General features: G+C 42.8%; 1 protein-coding gene across 2 annotated transcripts in view; it reads right to left on the bottom strand.

The window, feature by feature from the left end:
- Positions 1–2,667: 2,667 nt before the first annotated feature.
- PCMT1 (protein-L-isoaspartate (D-aspartate) O-methyltransferase) overlaps positions 2,668–22,560 on the bottom strand; it is a 112,177-nt gene continuing 92,284 nt past the window's right edge. The window contains exons 5-8 of one of the 2 annotated variants that reach the window (XM_068231688.1): positions 18,345–18,465; positions 12,658–12,743; positions 9,685–9,903; positions 2,668–3,505 (exon numbers count right to left, since the gene is read on the bottom strand). In XM_068231688.1, the coding sequence (XP_068087789.1) occupies positions 9,724–9,903; positions 12,658–12,743; positions 18,345–18,465 (387 nt within the window). In that variant the 3' untranslated portion in view covers positions 2,668–3,505; positions 9,685–9,723. The remainder of the gene's footprint in view (positions 3,506–9,684; positions 9,904–12,657; positions 12,744–18,344; positions 18,466–22,560) is intronic. The other variant, XM_068231686.1, reaches the window with a different exon arrangement.

The raw sequence follows: 22,560 nt of genomic DNA, 5'->3' as shown, positions 1-22,560 counted from the left end.
GCATTCCAAAATCCAAACATAGGGCCTATAATTAAAGAGAACCCGAGGTAGGTTCTAAGAATCCAATTAGCACACAGAGGCTGGGTCTGCATAGAATGCCCAGCCTCTGTTGCTATACTGTCTCCCCCCAGGTCCCCCCTGCGTCCTGCTGTCCCCCATAAATCAAACGCCGTGCTAGTGACATCACTAGCCAGCTGTTTACATTTGCACTGTCACTCACGCAGCTCCCTCTATGTCGCCGCTCCCCACCTGCATCCTTTCCCTCCCCGCTGATTAGAGGGAAGGGGGACGCTGACGGGGAGCGGCAGAGAGCGACAGTGCAGAGGTAAACAGCCGGCTACTGACACGCTGCATGTCGCTAGCACAGCATTTGATTTATGGGGGACAGAGCTCGGGGGGGGGGGGGGGGGGGGAAGAAGGCATCAGTATAGCAACAGAGGCTAGGCATTATATGCAGACTCAGTCTCTGTGTGCTAAGAGGATTCTTAGAACCCACCTTGCGTTCTCTAGAGAGGAGATTCAATATATGTGTTATTCTCATGATAAAGCCAGAGGTCAGGAGCGATACCAAATCCCAAACATAAGGCCACATAATGATACAAAGGGGGGGTGGTTCTAAATAGAGAAAGGAGGGGGATAGAATAAATAAATCACTGTAGTGACCAAATCATTTTGTAAACCAAATTATCCACACCATACAAATTAAAGGGGAAATGCACCACATACATAAGAAAGGTGGACACGATCAACATCACCCCATCAGTTGGCACATAACGCCCTAAACAATTCAAGAGAAAGCCATGGTGAATAGGAGGAGGAGGTAACATGGTCAAACTCTATAGTTTGAAAGAGATCCTATTTAATAAATTGTCCCTATAAACAAAGGTCAAGCAGAATAGGGTACACCCTACCACTAGATGGAAAAATGGGCAGTATCCATTACTGTATCTGGATACACTAGGACACAAAAACACAGTGAAATTACAGGTGTAAATATCAGATCCAGAAGCCAACTAGAACCAAGGTCAAGGAAAAAAGTATGCATCCACTGCCTCCACCAGCACCGCAGGCCTCATGTGTGGTTCAGCATCAGACCAGAACTGTATGTGAGAGAAAAACAACATAAACCTAGGAAAAAGGAACTGAGAGCTCTTGTTAACCTATGGGACTGTTGTGACTTCTACTGCGTTTCTGAAAGATCCCCTTTTATCCCTCTCTGTTTCTTATACTGTTGGAGTGTGGAAGCTTCGATTTAATTGCCCCAACTTTTATCAGAGGTTGTTCCTTTTTCTCTATTTTTGCTCTTTATTTTCATGGAGTGTGAACACTCCTGTTACTTTTATTGTACTACTCTGGCAGTTTCATATGGTACGTGAGCCCCTATATTTATTAAGACTGTGTGCACTACATACCAATACTTTTTTACGCTTTTCTTAGTTTCTAATTTTTTATTGGGTTTGTGGACTTTTCTGTTTTTCTTTTTTTTTTTTAATTATATATGTAAAGAGGCCTGATAAAGGGCATGTTACCCAAACTAATGTGTCTTTGCCTGAAACAATAACTGCTTATTACATCAAGCCAGACCATAGAAATTGTCAGTCTCATGGAGGCTATTTTGATATGTCCTACTGTTCATAAAGATTGAATTCAAGGATAAGAGTTTTTTTATGAAACAAATATTTTTGTTCCAAAAAGTTGTACCAAGTTTTTGTACTGCAAGAGTGTCGTGGCAATTTAAACGAGAACTACGATCCTTTCAAACATACCAGTGTCAAACAGAGGGCGTGCTGGATCGTCCTATGAGGGATTGAGTGTTTTTGTCCTTCTCAAATATACATTAACTGTCTCCTGGTAGCGCCTCCATGCTCTGGACACTAAGCTGACAGACACAGCAAACCTTCTTGCTACAACTCGCATTGATGTGCCATCCCGGATGAGCTGCACTACTAAAAAACATCAGCCAGAAACAAAGGAACTGGGAAATGGTATGTGGTCACCACCTGCAGAACACACTACTTTTATTGGGGATGTCTTGCTAATTGCCTATAATTTCCCCCTGTTGTCTATTCCATTTGCACAACAGCATGTGAAATAAATTGTCAATCAGTGTTGCTACCTATGCTAAGTGGGCAATCTGATTTCACAGAAGTGTAATTGGCTTGGAGTTACATTGAGTTGTTTAAGTGTTCTCTTTTTTTTTTGAGCAATGTTAAATAGATAAATTGATAGATAAGATAAAGTGGCCATTTTATATACCTTATTTTTTTATACCATATTTTCAATTTTAAAAATAATTTTTTCTTGTCAGTTTATTGTGTAGCTGAAGGGCCTGGGTAGATTATGCATATAACCTGGAGTGATATTTTGGATTATTATTGTTGTAATATTCTATAATGGTTTACTTTGACACAAATTCTTACGCAGTTAAGGATATAATACATGCCATGAGTGCTTGATTTCATTTTGCAGGGTCATGCAGCTTTACAATCTGTTCAGAGATCACCGACTACTTGAAGTGAAAATTAGCAGCCTGTGTACCACTGTTTCCAGAATGACAGGTAGCAACAATTGTGGAGCCATTTTCATACAATGAACCTACCATTCTATTCCTGCTCGTCAATCCAAAGGAATAATACACAACATCACACAATAATAGCCCCAGGAGCATTCCATTGTTTTGTACTTTATTTGGCAAAGCGTACCTGCATAAACTGTTCAATTGCAAGAACGAGGCTTACACAGCATGTGCTTTACACACAGCAGTGAACTAAAAACTGCATCAACAGGAAAAAAGCTTGGATGTAATAAAGGTTGCCAGTTATTACTTAATCTGAAGACAATGAAAACTATTTTTTGTGTGTTCATTCATGGAACTGTTCAAGTCGCCTTCAGCTCTGAAGACCTCACTGAAATGTGCACAAGGACCTGCAAGTCTGAGTGCCACACGTCCTAGTGGGTTAGGTGAAGCTGTGTCAAAGTTCTAATCTAACACACCACGTCAAAGAAGCTCTGAGAAGGAAGCTCAGTTCTATGTTTAGCAGCATTTAGCAGAAACCCGACGGTGTGTATGCGTTGTAGTGTTTGCTGATCATTTGCAATTTAACATTGATGATGAACAATGCACTTTTAATATTTCCCAAGAATAAAACAAATGAGTGCAATTTCAAATAATTCACAATGTGGTGTATCTGCACAGAGTCAAACACGCCAGCATTTTGAACGCATAAAATGAGGCAAAAAAAGTATATATATATATATATCTATAATCATAATAAACTTAAATGAACGATCTCATTAAATTTGCACAGTTTATATTTTTCTTAAAAGCCAAAAAGGGAAAAAACAAAAAAACACCTCAATGCCAATTTAACAGGGTAAACAAAATCCAAAATAAGCTGCACCGATGAGGAGACTGATGAGAGAAGAAGCGTTTGGGAGTGCAGTAGAAGCACCACGCCATAATACTATGTTTCCAATGGAGTGATGAAGCCATTACAATTCATCCCTGCAAGGAAAAAGAAAAAGTGGAAATCAATTTTTTTTACAACCTGAATAACATTACAGGTCAAAGTGAGGAAGAAAAAAAAGCAACAAAACCAAAATAAAATGTTCATAAATACACAACTACGTATTTATGTGCCCACATACACTTTTCTATGAATGCAATTTTAAAAAGTATTAAATGACACATGCACATCATAGCATTCTGAATTCAGCCCAACCTCAAGCCTGAAGAAATTCAAAAGACTTAGGCCCGGTTCACACTGGCACTAAAAAACAGTCCATTAGCGGATCTCTCCTATTGGATGCAAACAGATCCAATGTTGACCTATGAATCCGTTCACATTGGTCCGTCAGAACGGATGCCTTCCGCATGCTCCGATGAATGGACTGCAAGTTTGGTACTGCAGCCATTTTTCCGGACAGCGGAGCACAGCGGACCGGAAACAGAGACTAAAGCACTGCATGGAAGGCAATGAGAAAATGGATCTGTACAACACACGGGATACAATGCTGACTGTTCTAGCCAGCAAAAATCTACTGTGGTAATTGGGGTCTGATGGAGGGGTCTGGAATGCAGCAATAAATGTTCCCTACTTGTGACATGACTATATACTCTGTACAGCACTGAAGAAGATGTTAGCACTATATAAATACTTTCTCAATATTAACACATATAGCACTGGCATTTTCCCCAGCAGCTATTCGGCACCTTCCGTTGTAAAACAGATTGCAACTAAATGGAACAGAAACTGATGCGTTGGAATGGAAATCGGATCACTTTACTAGAAAGTGCCAGTGTGAACCAACCCTTAGTTCTGATACATTCACAAGCAATCCATATCAGACAATATGCAACAGATGTGTACTAGGGTATATTCACATGCAATTTAATTAATCAAATACAAGGTTTTTAGCTTTTTAAATCTCTTCTCCAAAAAGTGTTATCTATTGCTGGCATGAAAGATGAACTTAAAGGAATTTACCCTCACTGGTCATCATACAACTTGCATACAAATTCATTGTAGATTGTACACAAGTTTAAATTTGACTAAGTTTAAATTGTACTGGACATGTTTCAGTTGTATTGTAAACAGGCCATAGAATTGTATGGGCAGTGAGTTGACAGGGAGAATTATCCTGGAGTGCAACTGAGCACTATGAACCTCAATGATACATCTGTACCTGAATGAATGTTTCTAAATGGCTCCAGTGTTATTTACCAGACTGTTAACAGACCATCTAATGCTGGGAATACACTGTTCATTTCTGGCTCTCGATTCTCCTCTCGATCGTTTTTGCCGCTCGATTCTGCAGTCGATTCTCTTAGCTTCCACTCGTTTTTCTTATCTTTTTCCATTCACTTCTATCAGAAATCGAGCGGCAAAAGGATCGAAAGGGAGATCAGACATGGCGGAAATTATCTATCTAACCATCTAAATGACTCAAAAACGAACCTTGTATACCCAGCATAAGAAATGCCGGGAGTCTGCACATTCCACCACGGTCCATAAGATTTTAGTGTTATTTCTATACAGAACTGTTAGCACTGCGGAAAACATTAAATCTGAATATGCCTCACACAAACCTATACCCCCATTGAATGCCTAGCCCTAGCCCGTAAAAGGAACCCAAGGTGAGAGACCTATGGAGCCTGCCATATTTATTTGCTTTTAAAGGGACACTTAAGCCAGGAAAAAAAAATGAGTTTTACTCACCTGGGGCTTCTACTAGCCCCCTGCAGCAGTCCTGTGCCCTCGCAGCCACTCACTCATCCTCTGGTCCCCCGCTGCCAGCTAGTTTCGTTTTTGCCGACAGGCCCGTCAGGACTGGCCATGCGTAGTTTTTCCGCATTCCTGACTGTAATTAGCGCTATTGCTGCATTACGCGTTGCCGCATAGATATGCGACAACGCGTATTTTTGTACGCGTTGCGGCCGCAATAGCGCTAATTACAGTCGGGAATGCGGAAAAAGCTACGCATGGCCAGTCCTGACGGGCCTCTCGGCAAAAACGAAACTAGCTGGCAGCGGGGGAGCAGAGGATTAGTGAGTGGCTGTGAGGGCACAGGACTGCTGCAGGGAGCTGGTAGAAGCCCCAGGTGAGTAAAACTCATTTTTTTTCCTGGCTTAAGGTTCACTTTAAACAATACCAGTTGCCTGGCAGCCTTGCTGATATTTCTGGTCAGTAGTGTCTGAATCACACACCTGAAACAAGCACGCAGCTAATCTTGTCAGATTTGACATAGACCTCTGATCTGCATGCTTATTCAGGGTCTATGGCTTAAAGTATTAGAGGCAGACGATCAGCAGGACAGCCAGGCAATATGCATTATTTACAAGGAAATAAACATGTGAGAATCCATTTCCATCTCACCTCGGGTTCCCTTTAATGCACAGGTGTCGAACTCCAGGCCTGGAGGGCCAGATCCATGCCAGTGTTTAGGATGGACTGAGAAAGAAAGGAATGTGTTCTACCTGATGGGCCTTTCCTGATTCAGACCCATCAATTAATTTGAGCTGTATCAAAAATGTGTGAGGATCTCGGCCCTCGTAGGACCGGTTTGACATACCTGCTAATGTCTCCCACCATTGACACTGCTCTGCATGCTAAGCTTCTTATTGTGATGATAACATTGCTAATACAGTATAATCTTATTATAGTAAACTCGGATATAGTAAAACTTTGCATATAATAAAACGAATTGTTTAGGTCCCAGCCAAGCACCATTACAAGTATACGGGAGTGAAGCCTGGTATAGTAAACGTGGATATAACAGAATTTCTATTATAGTAAACCTGTTTGTTAGCTTCCTTAAGGCTGGTTTCACAGTGGGACGTTACAGGCGCACGTTAGAGCAGCCTGTAACGGACCCCACCGCACAGCAATGAAAAATGAATGGGCTGTTCACAGTGCCCACGTTGCGTTACATAGTAACGCTGCGCCATAATATAACGTACTGCATGCAGTACTTTGTAAGCGGCAGAGCCGCGTTAGACTGTTTGCACATGCCCAGTAACGTTGAAGTGGAGCGGAGAGCGGCCAGGCACATGGCTAATTAATATTCACTGCACTCAGTGACGTGCAGTGTTTACTTCCTGGAGCGGCCGCTCTGTGTGGCGATTGGCCGGCGGGACCACGTGATGCCGCATGCGTCCAAGAGTGCGCATCACGGCCGCCAGAGTGAGCTGCACAACGCGGCTCACTCTGACGTCCAAAGCAGCGTTGCGTTAGGGGCACGTTATGCGACCATAACGTCCCCTAAAACGCAACGTCCTGGTGTGAAACCAGCCTAAAAGTACACCTGGAGTGAAAAAATATATGGTGGCTGCCATATTCATTTATTTTTAAACAATACCAGTTGCCTGGCAGTCCTGCTTAGCCTGCAGTAGGATCTGAATCACATACTTGAAACAAGAATACCAAATACTTTGCAGTCTTACTGATCTCTTTGGCTGCAGTAGTGTCTGATTCACACACCTAGATATATTTGTAATCCTCAGCGCTGTTTGTTAAATGACACCACTCCAGTTGCAGCCTGCAGTCACCCAGTGTGCTCAGTAAACAAAATGTGGCCACCACCCAGGGTAAAAACCACAACACAGGCTTAGTATTTCGTGCAACAGGGGGTTCCACAAATTTTATTTAAAACACATTTGCACATGAATACAACAACTTACATTTGAGGGTCCATGCACACTAGACCCTTCTCGCATGAAATCACATATAAAGGTATATGCACTGACAGCTTGTCAAGTGCAACTTATCAGAAAAACGTTTCACTGGTATTAGAGATAATAGCCTGTCTCTCCTTCGGCTATTATCTCTAATACCAGTGAAAAGTTTTTCTGAAAAGTTCATGTGCAAATGTGTTTTAAATAAAATGTGTGGAACCCCCTGTTGAGAGGAATACTGAAGGTCCGTACACACGCCGGACTGCAGACAACGACGGGTCCGTCGTCACCTTCCGCTGGGTGGGCGTTCAAGCGACAGTCCGGCGTGTGTAGTCTGTCTGCAGACTGATACGTCTGTTTCTGAGCGATCCGCCCGGCGGATCTTACATTTGAGGGTCCATGCACACTAGACCCTTCTTGCATGAAAGCACATATAAGGTATATGCACTGACAGCTTGTCAAGTGCAACTTATCAGAAAAACTTTTCACTGGTATTCGAGATAATAGCCCGTCTCTCCTTCGGCTATTATCTCTAAAGCTTCATCTACACGTGTAGATGAGGCGCCGGATCGCCTCTTCCGCGTCCCCGCTCGCCGCGTGTGCGCCGGAATCAATACCCGCTTGATTCCCGCTCGTCCCCACGGCGCGCATCTTCCGCTCGGTTCCCTGCCATTGTCCCCTCGCGGGGAGCGAGCAGGGAATCGGCGGTGGGGAGATCCGTCCTGTCGGATCTTATCAATCGAGCCGCATCAGCGGCTCGATTGATAAGGAACATCGCCGCCGCATCTACGCGTGTAGATGCAGCTTAATACCAGTGAAAAGTTTTTCTGAACAGTTCATGTGCAAATGTGTTTTAAATAAAATTTGTGGAACCCCCTGTTGAGAGGAATACTAAAGGTCCATACACACGCCGGACTGCAGGCAACGACGGGTCCGTCGTCACCTCCCGCCGGGCGGGCGTTCCAGTGACAGTCCGGCATGTGTACAGTCTGTCTGCAGACTGATACGGCTGTTTCTGAGCGATCCGCCCGCCGGACTGTCTGCTGAAAACCCGCCACGCGGGAGGTGACGACAGACCCGTCGTTGCCTGCAGTCCGGCGTGTGTACGGACCTTTAGCCTGTGTTCTGGTTTTTACCCTGGGTGGTGGCCACATTTTGTTTACTGAGCACACTGGGTGACTGCAGGCTGCAACTGGAGTGGTGTCATTTAACAAACAGCCCTGAGGATTACAAATATATCTGTTTCCACTGTGAACTGGATGAACCTCTGGCACCTACCTCTATTATTGTCTAGCACTCAATTATTTCTATTCTTCAAGTGATTCACACACCTGAAACAAGCATGTGGCTAATCCAGTCAGATATCAGTCAGAGCACTTGATCTGCATGCTTGCTCAGGGTCTATGGCTAAAAGTATTACAGGCAGTGGATCAGCAGGGCAGCCAGGCAATTTGCATTGTTAAAAGGAAATAAATATGTCACTCTCTATATTCCTCGTATTTCAGGTGTGCTTTAAGAGAAAGCAACTAATGTGTATGGTTAAATGTCTTCTGCAAAGGGGTTTGGAAAAAGTGTAATACAAAAAAAAAAATTGCACTATTGCCTAGTATTGTGGGCAAGCCATTAACTGCACACATACTGTACAAGAGTTAAATAATTGGTAAACAAAACTGGGATCACCCATGTGTCATGCAACTAATGGGTACTATCAGAGGAGCTGAAATGGAGGAAAAGGGGGCAAAGAAAGTGCAGAGATTATTGCTTAAGATGACAGAGACTCTGACCAGAAGCACACTGGTAAAGAAATATTAAGAATAGCACAGTTTAGGATTGAACTATAATTTTAGCATGTACTGTTCTAATAAATATACAAGAAATATGTCTGGGGTATTAACAAAATCACAGTGTGGTTTGTTCAACTAGGGATATTATGTCAAACACACCGTAAGTCAGAGGTGCCCATTGGGCAGATCGCAATCTACCGGTAGATTGTGAAGGACTTCATGGTAAATCCCAACCACACTACATTTTCCATTCTGTATATACACAATTGTGCTCCTAAAATATGTACATAGGTAGATCATTTTGACTTGCTAGTTTTTAAAGTAGCTCACAAACCAAAAAAATGTGGGCACCTCTGCTGTGTTATTGTGATGTGCCATGAGTTGATCAAGGTTGGGAACCACTATACTATGGTGTGGTTGACTTAACAGAATGACTGATGTTTGCAGTTAGGAGTCAACCATGAGAATGCACTTATACTAAAGGAATTCAAAGAATGACAAGTGCAAAAACATTTAAATGGCAAGCGGTATTGTTCCATGCGAATTCTTCTATACAAAATGTCATGCATAGAAGTCACATTTTGTAAGTAATGTCTTAAACCGTAGTGGTCACACCATGCCAATACAATCTGTTAAGCCAGTGTTAAATGGTATGGAAGTAGCAGAAAGCAGTGACAGCAGCAAATGCAGCCATTACAGTCATCTGCTCAAGTCCAGACCTTTCACCTTGTGATTGTTTGGAAGGACAAAGAGTGGGACAGAAAATCACTTCCACCTTGACCACTGCTTTTCTTTGTCTGTTAAAGGCACATAGATCACCCCCATCAGAGGTTTCATTTTGGCACTTCCATCTTCTAACTTGTCATATTGCTCCAACATCTGGTTTCCACCGGCTGGTCCAACTGGTAGTATTAGCCTTCCTCCAGGTTTAAGCTGATCTATAAGCTGAAACAGCAACACATTTCAGAAACATTGTATTCCACTTCTACAAACCGTTTGTGTACAGAAAGTCCAGTGTTTATTTGTACTAAAGGGGTTTGTTTACTTTCAGGTTTTAGAAAATGACCATGGTTAGTTTAGATTGTGTACCACATTTCTAGATAACCATGTGTATAATTCAGTCATAGTCCAACTGGCACACCACCCACCACCACCACTAGAGAATGGAGATAAATCTTGGATTTTATGAATAAACTGCATAGCTCACATTTAAACATCCAAATAGTGACATCTAGTAGTGGGAAGGCGCACAATCATATGAACTGAGGACTGGCTGCACTACATAAATCTAAGCACCATATCTACTTGGAGGGGGCCAAAACACACAACCCCTTTCCCCACTAATGTAGAATCCTGCTGTAGTGATGCTTAATGAAATTCAAATTTGTTTGCATGCACATTTACACAGCTGGAATTGAAACAATCACAATCATCAGCAAGTGCACTTCACTGGCCCAATTCCTCAAGCTGCATATAGTTTATATTACATACAAGCCAGAATTATTTGCATCTCATGGCTCATCTCTACCAGGATACAGGCTTTAGATGTATAGTAATTCATTAACAGTTTTGCCCAATCTACATTAAAGAATGTTATCTTAGTATTGTTTTTGAAAAAGGGAAATTCTGTGCCCAATATATTGTACTGTATGTAGTGAAGATTTAACACTTTCCAACCTTTTTTGTTTTGATCATGTACGTCCCCCACAGCACTTTTTTCCTGCAGTGCATTCCAAATAGCCTGCAGTGGTGCTCGACTAGAACCAGCAGTGGCGCTGGCTGCCCAAAAGCACCTTGGTAATATTTACATAGGACGTAGGTGGCAGCTAACGCACTGTAACTCCACCCCAATTGCACTGGCCCCAGTGTAATTTATGTCATTACACAACGCAGTGTGATGCCAACAGGGATCAAAGTCTCTGACTTGATCCAAGTAGCCTGATGCAGTGCTGGACTAGATCCAGTGGCGGAGCTGGCAGCCAAAAAGCACCAATATAATGTAAAGGGCAGTGTGTGGGACTGCCAATGATCCAAATGTCAGACTGCCTGACACTTTGATCTAAAAGGGTTGATGCAGTGCCAGATAAGATCCAGCAAGGACACCCCTAGTGTGACACTATGTCTGACACTGGCGCTAAAGAGATGATGCCAGTTTTGGACATTGTCCAACACAGGATTGGAAAGGGTTAAAGTAAAAAGTAAGGGGGGGGATATGATAATAGAAACAGAACAGACCACTTCCAGTGAACATCTCACAATATTAAATTATACAGTAAAAAAAAATAAAAAGCTATAGTGTGTCTGGATAACAGCAATTACACAGTGTTCCTAGCAAGAGACTGGCAGATGCTAACAATGAAATTGTATAAGGAGGGCTCTTACCCTGTGCAATTACTCACGCAGCACAAGAAACATTTGAAAACATGTGCAATTTGAGCTAAAGAAACTTAACTGATTGCAACCATAAATGGATTTTTTTTTTTACATTAAAGTGTAAAGCACTAACATACAGCAGGCTTAGAGCAGTTTTTGAATGAAAGTGGGGCTTTTTGAAAGAAAATGCCCTTGTTGATGAAAAAGGTAGGTAAATAAGAGTTGCTGTCTGGAGCAGATCTATTCAAATCCATTCTGCAGTCAGGCTAGGATGTGATTGCCATAGCAAACAATACACAGCATCCTACGATGGGTACACTGTGGGGTGGGGGAGGGGTCGTTTTGCTGAGGTATGATAAAAGGCTTGGCCATCTTAAAATATGTTTAAAAAAAAAAAAAAAAACAGTTATGAAAGCGTAAAGCATCTATCGTCTCAGTACCTGTTGAAGAAAACCAAGTACCAAGAGCCTCCATTTTCAACCATTATACACTTGCATGACCATATGCAAAAAAAAATAAAAAAAAAAAAATAAAAAAAATAAAGTGTTGTATGTGATACTCTTTATTCGGAGTAGTGGTCATTTCTTGAAGGATTCCCTTTTAGGAGTGATGTCCTTTGTCAGATCTTGGGCATACAGACTCAAGTTCCCAACTTTACAAAATGTAAAAGTACACTCTACAGAGGAAGGGGGATTAGGAGCAATGGAGGCGGTGTATTAAACAAAATAATCATTCCTGACAGTTTAAATGGCTTTGTTTTTTTTTGAAATGTTGTGACTGATCTCCTTTAAAGCTAAAGCTATTTATCTATGGGTCTTGCTTGTTTTAAGTTAGAAGAAAAATGTTTGATATTGTGCTTGCCGCGTGTTGTGTGGCCCGAGCTTTGAGGCACTAACAGCAGGGGAGAGTGGCATGAGGGGACAGGAATAGCGGAGACAATCAGGAGGAAGCAGCCACCATACATACCGAGGCCAGGGTAGCAGACAAGAGGTGAGAGCAATGTGGCCAGGCTTCAGCTCAGAACATGCCGCAGGCTGCTCACCATAGCAAACTACACATGCTGCTCTGCTTGGACGGGACAGCAGCACACAGAAAATCAATCTTTATTCACAAAAGCAGTCACCGCTTAGCTCCGATGAGCCTGTGGCAGGTGGGGGTGCACTGGGGGGGGTGCTGTTTGTTAGTGATGCGAGTATAAGCCGAGACCACCACTTTTGGGCAACTTTTTTGGCCCCAAAAACTATGCTTATACGGTAATCCATCTATATACCAAAGTGTATCAAGTTCATACTACAAACAGTAAAAGGAGTAACAAGAAAAACCTACTGCTTGCGGTACAACAGGTGCTGCTGCTCCAACGTGAATGGCATCATAGGGTGCTTCTTCAGGATAGCCCATTCGCCCATCACCCACTGATTTATACAAAGAAAAAAAAAATACAAGAACAGTTTATTAAGCTGCACTACAAATATTGGACAGTAAATAAAATCACCAAATACTGTTCAAAGGGGTTAGAAACACCTAAGCTGAACACCCCACACTACGGGATATCAACCTGTGTATCTACAATATGTATGTAGTGCTCGTCTCACCTTTCTATAGATATATCAAACAATTTGGTAAACCAAAGGGAGCTCATAGCAAAAGAATATAAATTTATTAATACACAAAGCAATGAATAGCAATGAATGCAGAACTGTCAATAATATAAAAACACCCTCCCTAAAACCAAACCAGATCAATGGGGTAAATAGCATGTGTCCCTAATAGGAGTGCACTTCCTATATACTGGAGATTCAAGCATGCATAATATCTTCAGGCCCAATTGAACTGTAAAGTGATGGTGTGCAGCTGATCAGCCTCATAAGTGTGGAAGATCTTCAGATTCCCCCCGTGTGCAGATAAGCACGCCTCTGTGTTAAACACTTACGCAGCCATTACTGACACAGGCAGTGTCAAACCTCCCCAGCGTCAGAGGAAATTCAAGCCAGCTATATGCAGTAGTGTTGGTCCACTCACGTGTGCAGCCTCGGGGCCCCGGCTGCCATTCAATTCCTCACTTCCCAGACGGGACTCGTGGTGTGGCAGCTCTCTCCTCCGTAGGTTGCGGGGTGCGGCGAGTGTAGCCGTATGCGACCCGACCCTGGACCTTGGATGCTGCAGCTGTTTGGAGGAAGGTTGCGGAGGCACGGGGGGAAGCCACGCCTACCGGCCGAGGAGCGTCACCACCACGTAGCACGTGACGCGTTTCATCCAATCAGGATTTCATCAGACGTGTGACGTCAGGGTAAGACGCTTTGCTTTTATGCCCATCTTGGGCTTCCCAAATTTGCATAAGATTTAAAAACGACAGTTCAGCGTATGCCATATACAAACCATGCAAAAGGCAGATCAGGTGTAGCAACACAATGCTCCTATTCATAGGAACACCTTAATGTTCAGATCTTTATTTAAACCAGTTGGCATCAGACTCCCACATCTATAGATTAACTCCGACTCCTTCTTTCTGAGTTCACAATCAAAATCGCCCCGTCTGGGGCTAATGTTCAGTTTATATATTCCCATGGCCATCAGACCTTTTGAGTTTGCATCGTGATCAGATTTGAAATGTAGCACCATTGGGTTCAATTTCTTTTTATCAACATTAGGGTTCCTTATATTTGCCACATGTTCTCTTAAGCGTACATTGAGGGCTCTGTATGTTTTGCCAATGTATATACGATCGCATGGGCAGCGGATCTGATAGACAACCCTTTCAGTATTGCAATCAATTCTATCGTTGACATGAAACGATTCAGATCGGTCCCAATTGTAGTACATAGTGTCTTTTTTAATGAACCTACACATATCACAACCTGCACAAGTATACATTCCCTTTTTCTTTTTTTGTATATCTTTTTTGCGCTGATATCAATGTGTTTAAAAAAGAAGCAGGGGATTTGATGACTAGATTAAAGGCAAGGGGGTACCCGAACAAAATTGTGAAAACGGCATACCACAATGCACTAAAAAGGGAAAGAAGGACCCTCCTTGGTCCAAAATTTAACCCAGAGGGGATGGAGCCTGCCTCAACCAAATTAAAAACTGACGCAGGAGTGTCTAGAATAGTGATGACCTATGGGGCTCATTTTAAAGAAGTTAGAGATATTCTTAATAGACATTGGCATTTGTTGGGGAGGGACCCGATAATAGCAAAGGCTGTGGGAGGGTACCCCCATATAGCCGCCAGAAGGAGTACAAATTTGGGTGACATTCTGGTCAGCAGTGAATTTGGTTGGGACAGGCGCAAAAAAGATATACAAAAAAAGAAAAAGGGAACGTATACTTGTGCAGGTTGTGATATGTGTAGGTTCATTAAAAAAGACACTATGTACTACAATTGGGACCGATCTGAATCGTTTCATGTCAACGATAGAATTGATTGCAATACTGAAAGGGTTGTCTATCAGATCCGCTGCCCATGCGATCGTATATACATTGGCAAAACATACAGAGCCCTCAATGTACGCTTAAGAGAACATGTGGCAAATATAAGGAACCCTAATGTTGATAAAAAGAAATTGAACCCAATGGTGCTACATTTCAAATCTGATCACGATGCAAACCCAAAAGGTCTGATGGCCATGGGAATATATAAACTGAACATTAGCCCCAGACGGGGCGATTTTGATTGTGAACTCAGAAAGAAGGAGTCGGAGTTAATCTATAGATGTGGGAGTCTGATGCCAACTGGTTTAAATAAAGATCTGAACATTAAGGTGTTGCTATGAATAGGAGCATTGTGTTGCTACACCTGATCTGCCTTTTGCATGGTTTGTATATGGCATACGCTGAACTGTCGTTTTTAAATCTTATGCAAATTTGGGAAGCCCAAGATGGGCATAAAAGCAAAGCGTCTTACCCTGACGTCACACGTCTGATGAAATCCTGATTGGATGAAACGCGTCACGTGCTACGTGGTGGTGACGCTCCTCGGCCGGTAGGCGTGGCTTCCCCCCGTGCCTCCGCAACCTTTCTCCAAACAGCTGCAGCATCCAAGGTCCAGGGTCGGGTCGCATACGGCTACACTCGCCGCACCCCGCAACCTACGGAGGAGAGAGCTGCCACACCACGAGTCCCGTCTGGGAAGTGAGGAATTGAATGGCAGCCGGGGCCCCGAGGCTGCACACGTGAGTGGACCAACACTACTGCATATAGCTGGCTTGAATTTCCTCTGACGCTGGGGAGGTTTGACACTGCCTGTGTCAGTAATGGCTGCGTAAGTGTTTAACACAGAGGCGTGCTTATCTGCACACGGGGGGAATCTGAAGATCTTCCACACTTATGAGGCTGATCAGTTGCACACCATCACTTTACAGTTCAATTGGGCCTGAAGATATTATGCATGCTTGAATCTCCAGTATATAGGAAGTGCACTCCTATTAGGGACACATGCTATTTACCCCATTGATCTGGTTTGGTTTTAGGGAGGGTGTTTTTATATTATTGACAGTTCTGCATTCATTGCTAGTCATTTTCTTTGTGTATTAATAAATTTATATTCTTTTGCTATGAGCTCCCTTTGGTTTACCAAAGAGTTAGAAACACATTTGGATTTTTAATGTTTTCTGTATCCTCACCTGGGAGATAATAAAGGGCAGATCGGAGAATGGTGTGCGTTAAAACTGAATCAACATGGACTAAGAGAATTGAGATGAAACCCATGCATCAAGAACAGAAGCCTATAAAGCAGCCCATAGACATGAAGAGGGTGTAGGAGGCAGCAATTCAAGGAAAGTTCTGTTCAGAGGCAGCATTATTGTGCTTTAAAGTTTTAACAAGGAGGTGGGAAGGTGTACTGTAAACACACTGGTGACACTGCCTATGTCCTCAGTCTTATCCCTTACATGGAAGCATTTTTAGATTGCACTGGTGGATTTGATCTAACTGCAGTGAACCCCAACTAAAGCCTTTCTAATGGAGAAGACGAACGGAGCCACCTGAGAGAACGGCGGGGGAGCCCACCGTGTACATGGGGTTAGAAGAAGCCCCAGGTAAGTATAAATTATTCTGTTATATTCATCTCAGGTACACTTTAATGCACATAAGTACACACATCCCATTGTAACAGTAGGGATTATGGCAAGGAATCTAGCTTAAAGTGTAAGCTGTGAAATAGATATTCTAAGCAAAGAGTGATTTTCTTATGCTAGGTACACACCATACAATTTTCTGTTAGATTCTTCTGTTAGATTTACCTACAACATGGAAAAAAGCTATCTGGCAGGTAAATCTAAGAGAAAATCTAACAGAAAATTGTATGGTGTGTACCTAGCATAAGTCACATCATGGCTAGTCCAACAGTTCCAAGAGGCAGCGCATGGCACTCAAACACTTTTCAGAAACTAGATCAGTTTAATCCTAACCACAATCAGTCAGACCAAATGTGACCACAGCATCAGAGGACCAATACATAAAGCAATGCACCCAAATGATAGAGCAGCAGCTTCATCAAACACACAGTAAATGATGTATACAGAAACATCAGCAACAATACTACACAATAAGGCTAGCTAGTAGTAGTTTCAAACAAAAGCAGCAATTTTAAGATGCTAGTATACTACGGTACTCTGTGTAAATTTCTTGTGAGGCCACATCTAGAATATGAGATACAGTTTCAGGCACCACACTATATGAAGGACATTTCAATGTTAGAAATTCTATACTTTTAATATTTAAAAGTGGCTTGGATCCTTTCCTTAGTTTGAAGGAAATCTATAGCTATGACTGCTAAATAACAAAAGAGGACATCTTCCAGTTAGGGATAGATTCTGCCCTCCTAGCTTATCTTTCCTCTGGATTGAAGGTGCAGTGAGGGGCAAAAGGTTGAACTTGATGGATGACTTTCTTTTGTATTTCAATAAGTAGGAGAGGCAAATATCACGGTATCAAAAGCACAGTGTGGCACAATGGGACATCCAATTCTAGGGAGATATAAACAGAGGGGACCTCTCTGCCATCATTACTCCCTGTGACACACTATTTCCCGTTTCCATTCCCAGTGTGGTCTCGCATACCCAGTATAATGGTACCACCAGCCAGTCCCTCTTACACAATTGTTTCCTCTAGCTGCAAACCATTCCTCCTCCCCCAATGTCAGAGGCTGTGCTACCACAACACCAGTGCAGTTGCGCATGGCCTCCCAACCCACCCTTCACAAATTGCCAGTCTGCCAAAGATGTCCACTAAAACATTAACTGCATAGACACTAAGGGAACCTCCTTTTGCTATGCCTACATTAACCCCCCCCCCCCCTCCCAGTGGTACTGTGATGATTTGTTTGTGGTGACTAAGAATGAGGGGACAAAAGCAAAAATCTGTTTAGCATGAGGGAAAACGGGGAGCAGAAGTAGGAAGTATCAGGAAGATGAAGAGGGGCGTGGAGCACCCCTCTCTTCTATTGGACATGCCACGATGTGTCACTGAGGTGGTGACCAAGGTTGGTTAACCCCCACTGCCATAGCTCAAGTCAACTGATGCTCACTTTCAGTTTTGTCTCAGACATAACTGAATAATGATTTTGCCTGCTGATCACCCTCTACAGCAAAACTCCAAAAAAAGGGTCTTACTATAGTAGTGAAGCAAGGCTTTCAAGAGTGTTTACAAAACTTTACAAGTCAAATCAGTAAGTAGAAGGAATGCCAATAAGATAAGAATTCCAAGTTGATGCAAACCGTATGCAAATGTAATAAAATAAAATGTAGTAATAAAATTTGATGTTTCCATTTTCAAGCTGCATACATTTGCATGAACACAGATTATTAGAATCGGTACCGAGTAAAACTCCAAATAAAAATAAAAAACTTATTTTTATTTTATATTTTCCGAATATAAAACAAATACTGAAAAAAATAAAACCGTTATTTAGTAGGAAGCATAATAAATAAAACAAGTCTGCTACAAAAGTTTTATGAATTCCCCTCAACAACATTTTAGTTTGCAAAGTATAATCAAACAGTGAAGAATATATTTACTTATTAGTTTTACTCGTCCTGAAGAAAGAAATGTTGGATCATCTTTTTTCACATTATTTATAGAATCATCTACTAATTCCTTGATATGGTCGATTCCTACTACTCTTCCTTTGGGTCCAACCTTAAACAAAAAAGGAAAAGTAAATTATCACTTCATTTTTGTGACTGTAGCAACATCTATAAAGGAGACCTGTAGTGAGAGGGATATGGAGGGTGCCATATATATTTCCTTTTAACCCCCTTGCCGGTCCAATTCCCGTGGCAAGGGGGCAGTGCAGCACTTTTTTCTTTAAATCATGTAGCGAGCCCAGGGCTCTCTACATGATAGCCGCTGAGCAGCGGCATCCCCCCACCCACTCCGATCGCCTCCGCCGATCAGAGTAAGCAGGAAATCCCGTTCAGAACGGGATTTCCTGCTGGGCTTCCCCGGTCGCCATGGTGACGGGGAGGGATGACGTCACCGAAGTCGGGACGTCAGAGGGAATCCCAATCCACCCCTCAGCGCTGCCTGGCACTGATTGGCCAGGCTGCGCAAGGGGTCTGGAGGGGGGGGGCGGTGCGGCGAGGATTGAGAAATGCTCGCAGCTAGCAAAGTGCTAGCGTCGTGCAATAAAAGAAAAAATTTTGAAAATCCGCCCAGCGGGGCCTGAGAAATTCTCCTATGCAGGTTACCTCCTTGTCAGGATAACCGGCAAGGAGGTTAAACAATACCAGTGGCTTGGCAGTAGGTGCAAGCTATAGATTTCTGAAGAATTCAGTTTTCCCAGTGGAAATCAGCTTTCCGTGGCAGTGTTCGTTATTACACAAATTCATGCACCAGTAGTGTGACACACACCTGAAACAAGCAAGTGCCTAATCCAGTCAGACTTCAGTCAGAAACATCTGACCTGCATGCTTGTTCAGGGTCTATGGTTGAAAGTATTAGGGGCAGAGGGTCAGCAGGACAGTCAGGCAATTTTAATTGTTTAAAAGTAAATATGGCAGGCTCTATATCCCTCTCACTTCAGGTGTCCTTTAACAGTATTACATTACAAAGCAATTTATTCAACATTCATATTTACAGCTGCATACTGGTTTCTGGCAATTCAGACACTACTGCAGCCAAAGATTTTAGCAAGACTGCCATGCAAATGTTTAAAAGGAAATACATATGGTAGTCTTCACATCCCTCTAACTTTAGATTCCCTAAAACTGCATGCATTTTTCAGAATTATGAACTCCCCCTTTTCTTGCACTCTTGGCAAAATTACATATTTAATTATGGTCAGTGAAAAGTAGTAGACTAGTAATTGTTTCTTTAACCCGCTGTTACTTACAGTAATTTTAATGCACAGCTACTTTTTATACTATGAGCTTTAAACCAGGTACAAATCAAACAATTATGCCATGTACAAATGTTTATACATCCCTACACTATTATTAAATACTCTTGATAGAACCCTCGAATGCAAATTTCTAATTAGGCCTTAAAGGAAACAAGATGAAAATAAACTGATGAGATAAAAATTCTATCTATCCTTCTCCTCCTAAAAATGATTTTTTTTTTTTTTTTTTTTTTTTTTTAGATATTTTATTTTTAAATCTACCTCTTAACTACTATACGACCGCTTCATGCCAATGGGCGAGATCGCAGCAGAAGCCCCAGGACCGTCTAACGCAGATCGAACAGTGTAAAAACCTGGGGTGGGGTTTTGCAGGAGCTTGCGTGCGTATCTCCGCTTGGGTAGAGCTCCGTCTTCAGTCTCCCAGCGGCGATCTACGGCAGCGCTGTACTGGGGACAGCAGTGTGACACGGCTGTCCCCCTGGGACGCAGGAGAGCAATCAGCTCTCATTGGCTGAAGCCTATGACAGCCGATCGCTGTCATAGGCTGGTGGGGGAGGGAGGAATAGCAAAATAATTTAAAAATAATTAAAAAAATATGTTTATTAATGATAAAAACAAAAGTTTGCTTTCCTAAAACAGAAAGAATTTGCGATAATTCAGGTTGGAGTGAGCTCGAGATGTCTCCCAGGCACCACTGCTGAATATATGCAAATAAACCATTGTACCCTTAGAAGCTAAACACACCTCCAGAACCGCTGGAATGCAATGATGTGTCAGCTTGTTAATATGTACAGAGCCATAAATATCCAACATGCATACAGACTGTTTCGGATTGTTTGAGCCTCATCAGTGCATGGCATGGATTAATTTGGCTCTATGGAGTAGGGCTTGTAAATCCGAGAGGCACAGACTAACCAGCAAGCTCATGGTGACCCAGAACTCATTGGGGTGTGTAAGGGACTACAATGGTCCTAAAAGCCCCCTTGCATTCCAGCGGTTCTGGAGGTGTGTTTAGCTTCTAAGGGTACAATGGTTAATTTGCATATATTCAGCAGTGGTGCCTGGGAGACATCTCGAGCTCACTCCAACCTGAATTATCGCAAATTCTTTCTGTTTTAGGAAAGCAAACTTTTGTTTTTCTTAACATCTTAGTAAGGGGGCTTTTAGGACCATTGTAGTCCCTTACACACCCCAATGAGTTCTGGGTCACCATGAGCTTGCTGGTTAGTCTGTGCCTCTTAATAAAAAAATGATAAATATTTGTAAAAAAAAATAAACAAACAATCCTGGGAGCGATCAGAGCTCACCAACAGAAAGCTGTGTGCTGAGTTGTACAGCCCTGCAGCGAGGCCCTAAAGCTGCAGTGGCCAATTTTGTAAAAATCTGCTCAATAACACATGCAATGAAGTATGCCAGAGCTAAAATCTATGAACTATTAAACATTTTTATCTGTTTCCTGCTCTCAGGAGCCATATTCAGTTAGGAAATTCTTTATGGCTGCAATTCTTTATCGGTGAGGTTCACCCTATAATCAGACAGCCCCAACCCAGATAGAAACTGTCACTTGCCTACCTGATTTTAATTCTTTCAGGCAGAGAAAGAAAAAAAAAAAGGAACGTGGTATAGTTTTTTGTGTGCCTGGCACTATACATATCTCCTCAGTTTATGATTCCACCGACTCCAACGCCTCTAATTTGCATATAACAATCATGTTGATTGAATGTAAGTAAAGGCATTTCATCGCTGCCAGAGCTTGGAGATCTTAAAACTACATTAAGATGGCGTCTGCTTTTGGGAATAAAAAGCTCCTGTACAGGAAGCTAACACTTTACCCGGTCAGCCATCCTGGTCTGTCACTGCCAACATGAATGCCCCAGTGTGTCGTCTGTATAATAAGATTTATATAAGAGCCCCATATCAGCCAGGTTCCAGCGTGTAGTACTGCCATCCGGCACATAAAGCCCTCTATCTCTTCTATATCTGATATTCTTCATTTTCTACAAGGGGGCAGATCTGTGCACCAAAACCCAGCTGATACAGGGTACCATGAATCTTATTAAACAGACCATGTATTCGGACATTTTAACTTTTAAGCATTAGCGTAGCTCTGTGTTTTTTTTTTATGTACACTAGAAATACATATTAACTGAACTTAGGATATAGCTGTAGAGGAGCTGTTAAATAGAAATCAAAATTAGTCCTTGGTAAGAGTACAGTAGAGGGTGCAGACAGGGAAAAAACAAACACATTGATTGGGCCTTAGGCAATCTAAAGGGGCCCATACACTTAACGATTTTCCCGCCGATATACAGCAGTTTCGATCACAGTGATCGAAATGGCTGTGAAATCGCCGCGCACACCGCTGACAGAACGATTGATTTCCGTCCGAAATCGATCGTTCCCGTCGACCCATCCGTGCGGAAGATTTTTCTCGGTCGCCGGCTGGTTGGGAGTGCATCGATAGCGGCGGTCAAATGCCTGACGCAATGCAGCGGGTATACATTACCTGTTCCGGCCGGCGCCAGTCCCGCTGTCACTGCTGTTTCCTGCGCTCTCTGGTCTGGTCTCCGGGATGCTCCACTTCTTCCTGCCCGGCAGGAAGTTTAAACAGAGGGCGCTCTACTGTTAAAACGTCCTGCTGGGCAGGAAGAAGTGAAGCTTGCCGGAGACCAGACCGGACCAGAGCGGAGAAGACAGCAGTGACAGCGGGACTCGCGCCGGCGGAGCAGGTAATGTATGCGGGGCGGGGAGCAGCGGCAGCACCACCACCACAGATTGTGAACGGTTTCAGGCTGAAATCGGTTCACAATCTGTTTGCAGTAAAGGTGGCCATACAATCCCTCTCTGATCAGATTCGATCAGAGAGGGATCTATCTGTTGGTCGAATCTGA

The sequence above is a fragment of the Hyperolius riggenbachi genome, chromosome 4 (genome assembly GCF_040937935.1).
Source record: "Hyperolius riggenbachi isolate aHypRig1 chromosome 4, aHypRig1.pri, whole genome shotgun sequence".
Lineage (NCBI taxonomy): Eukaryota > Metazoa > Chordata > Amphibia > Anura > Hyperoliidae > Hyperolius > Hyperolius riggenbachi.
Note: the sequence above shows the minus strand (reverse complement) of the source record. Positions and strands in the feature narration are given on the sequence as shown.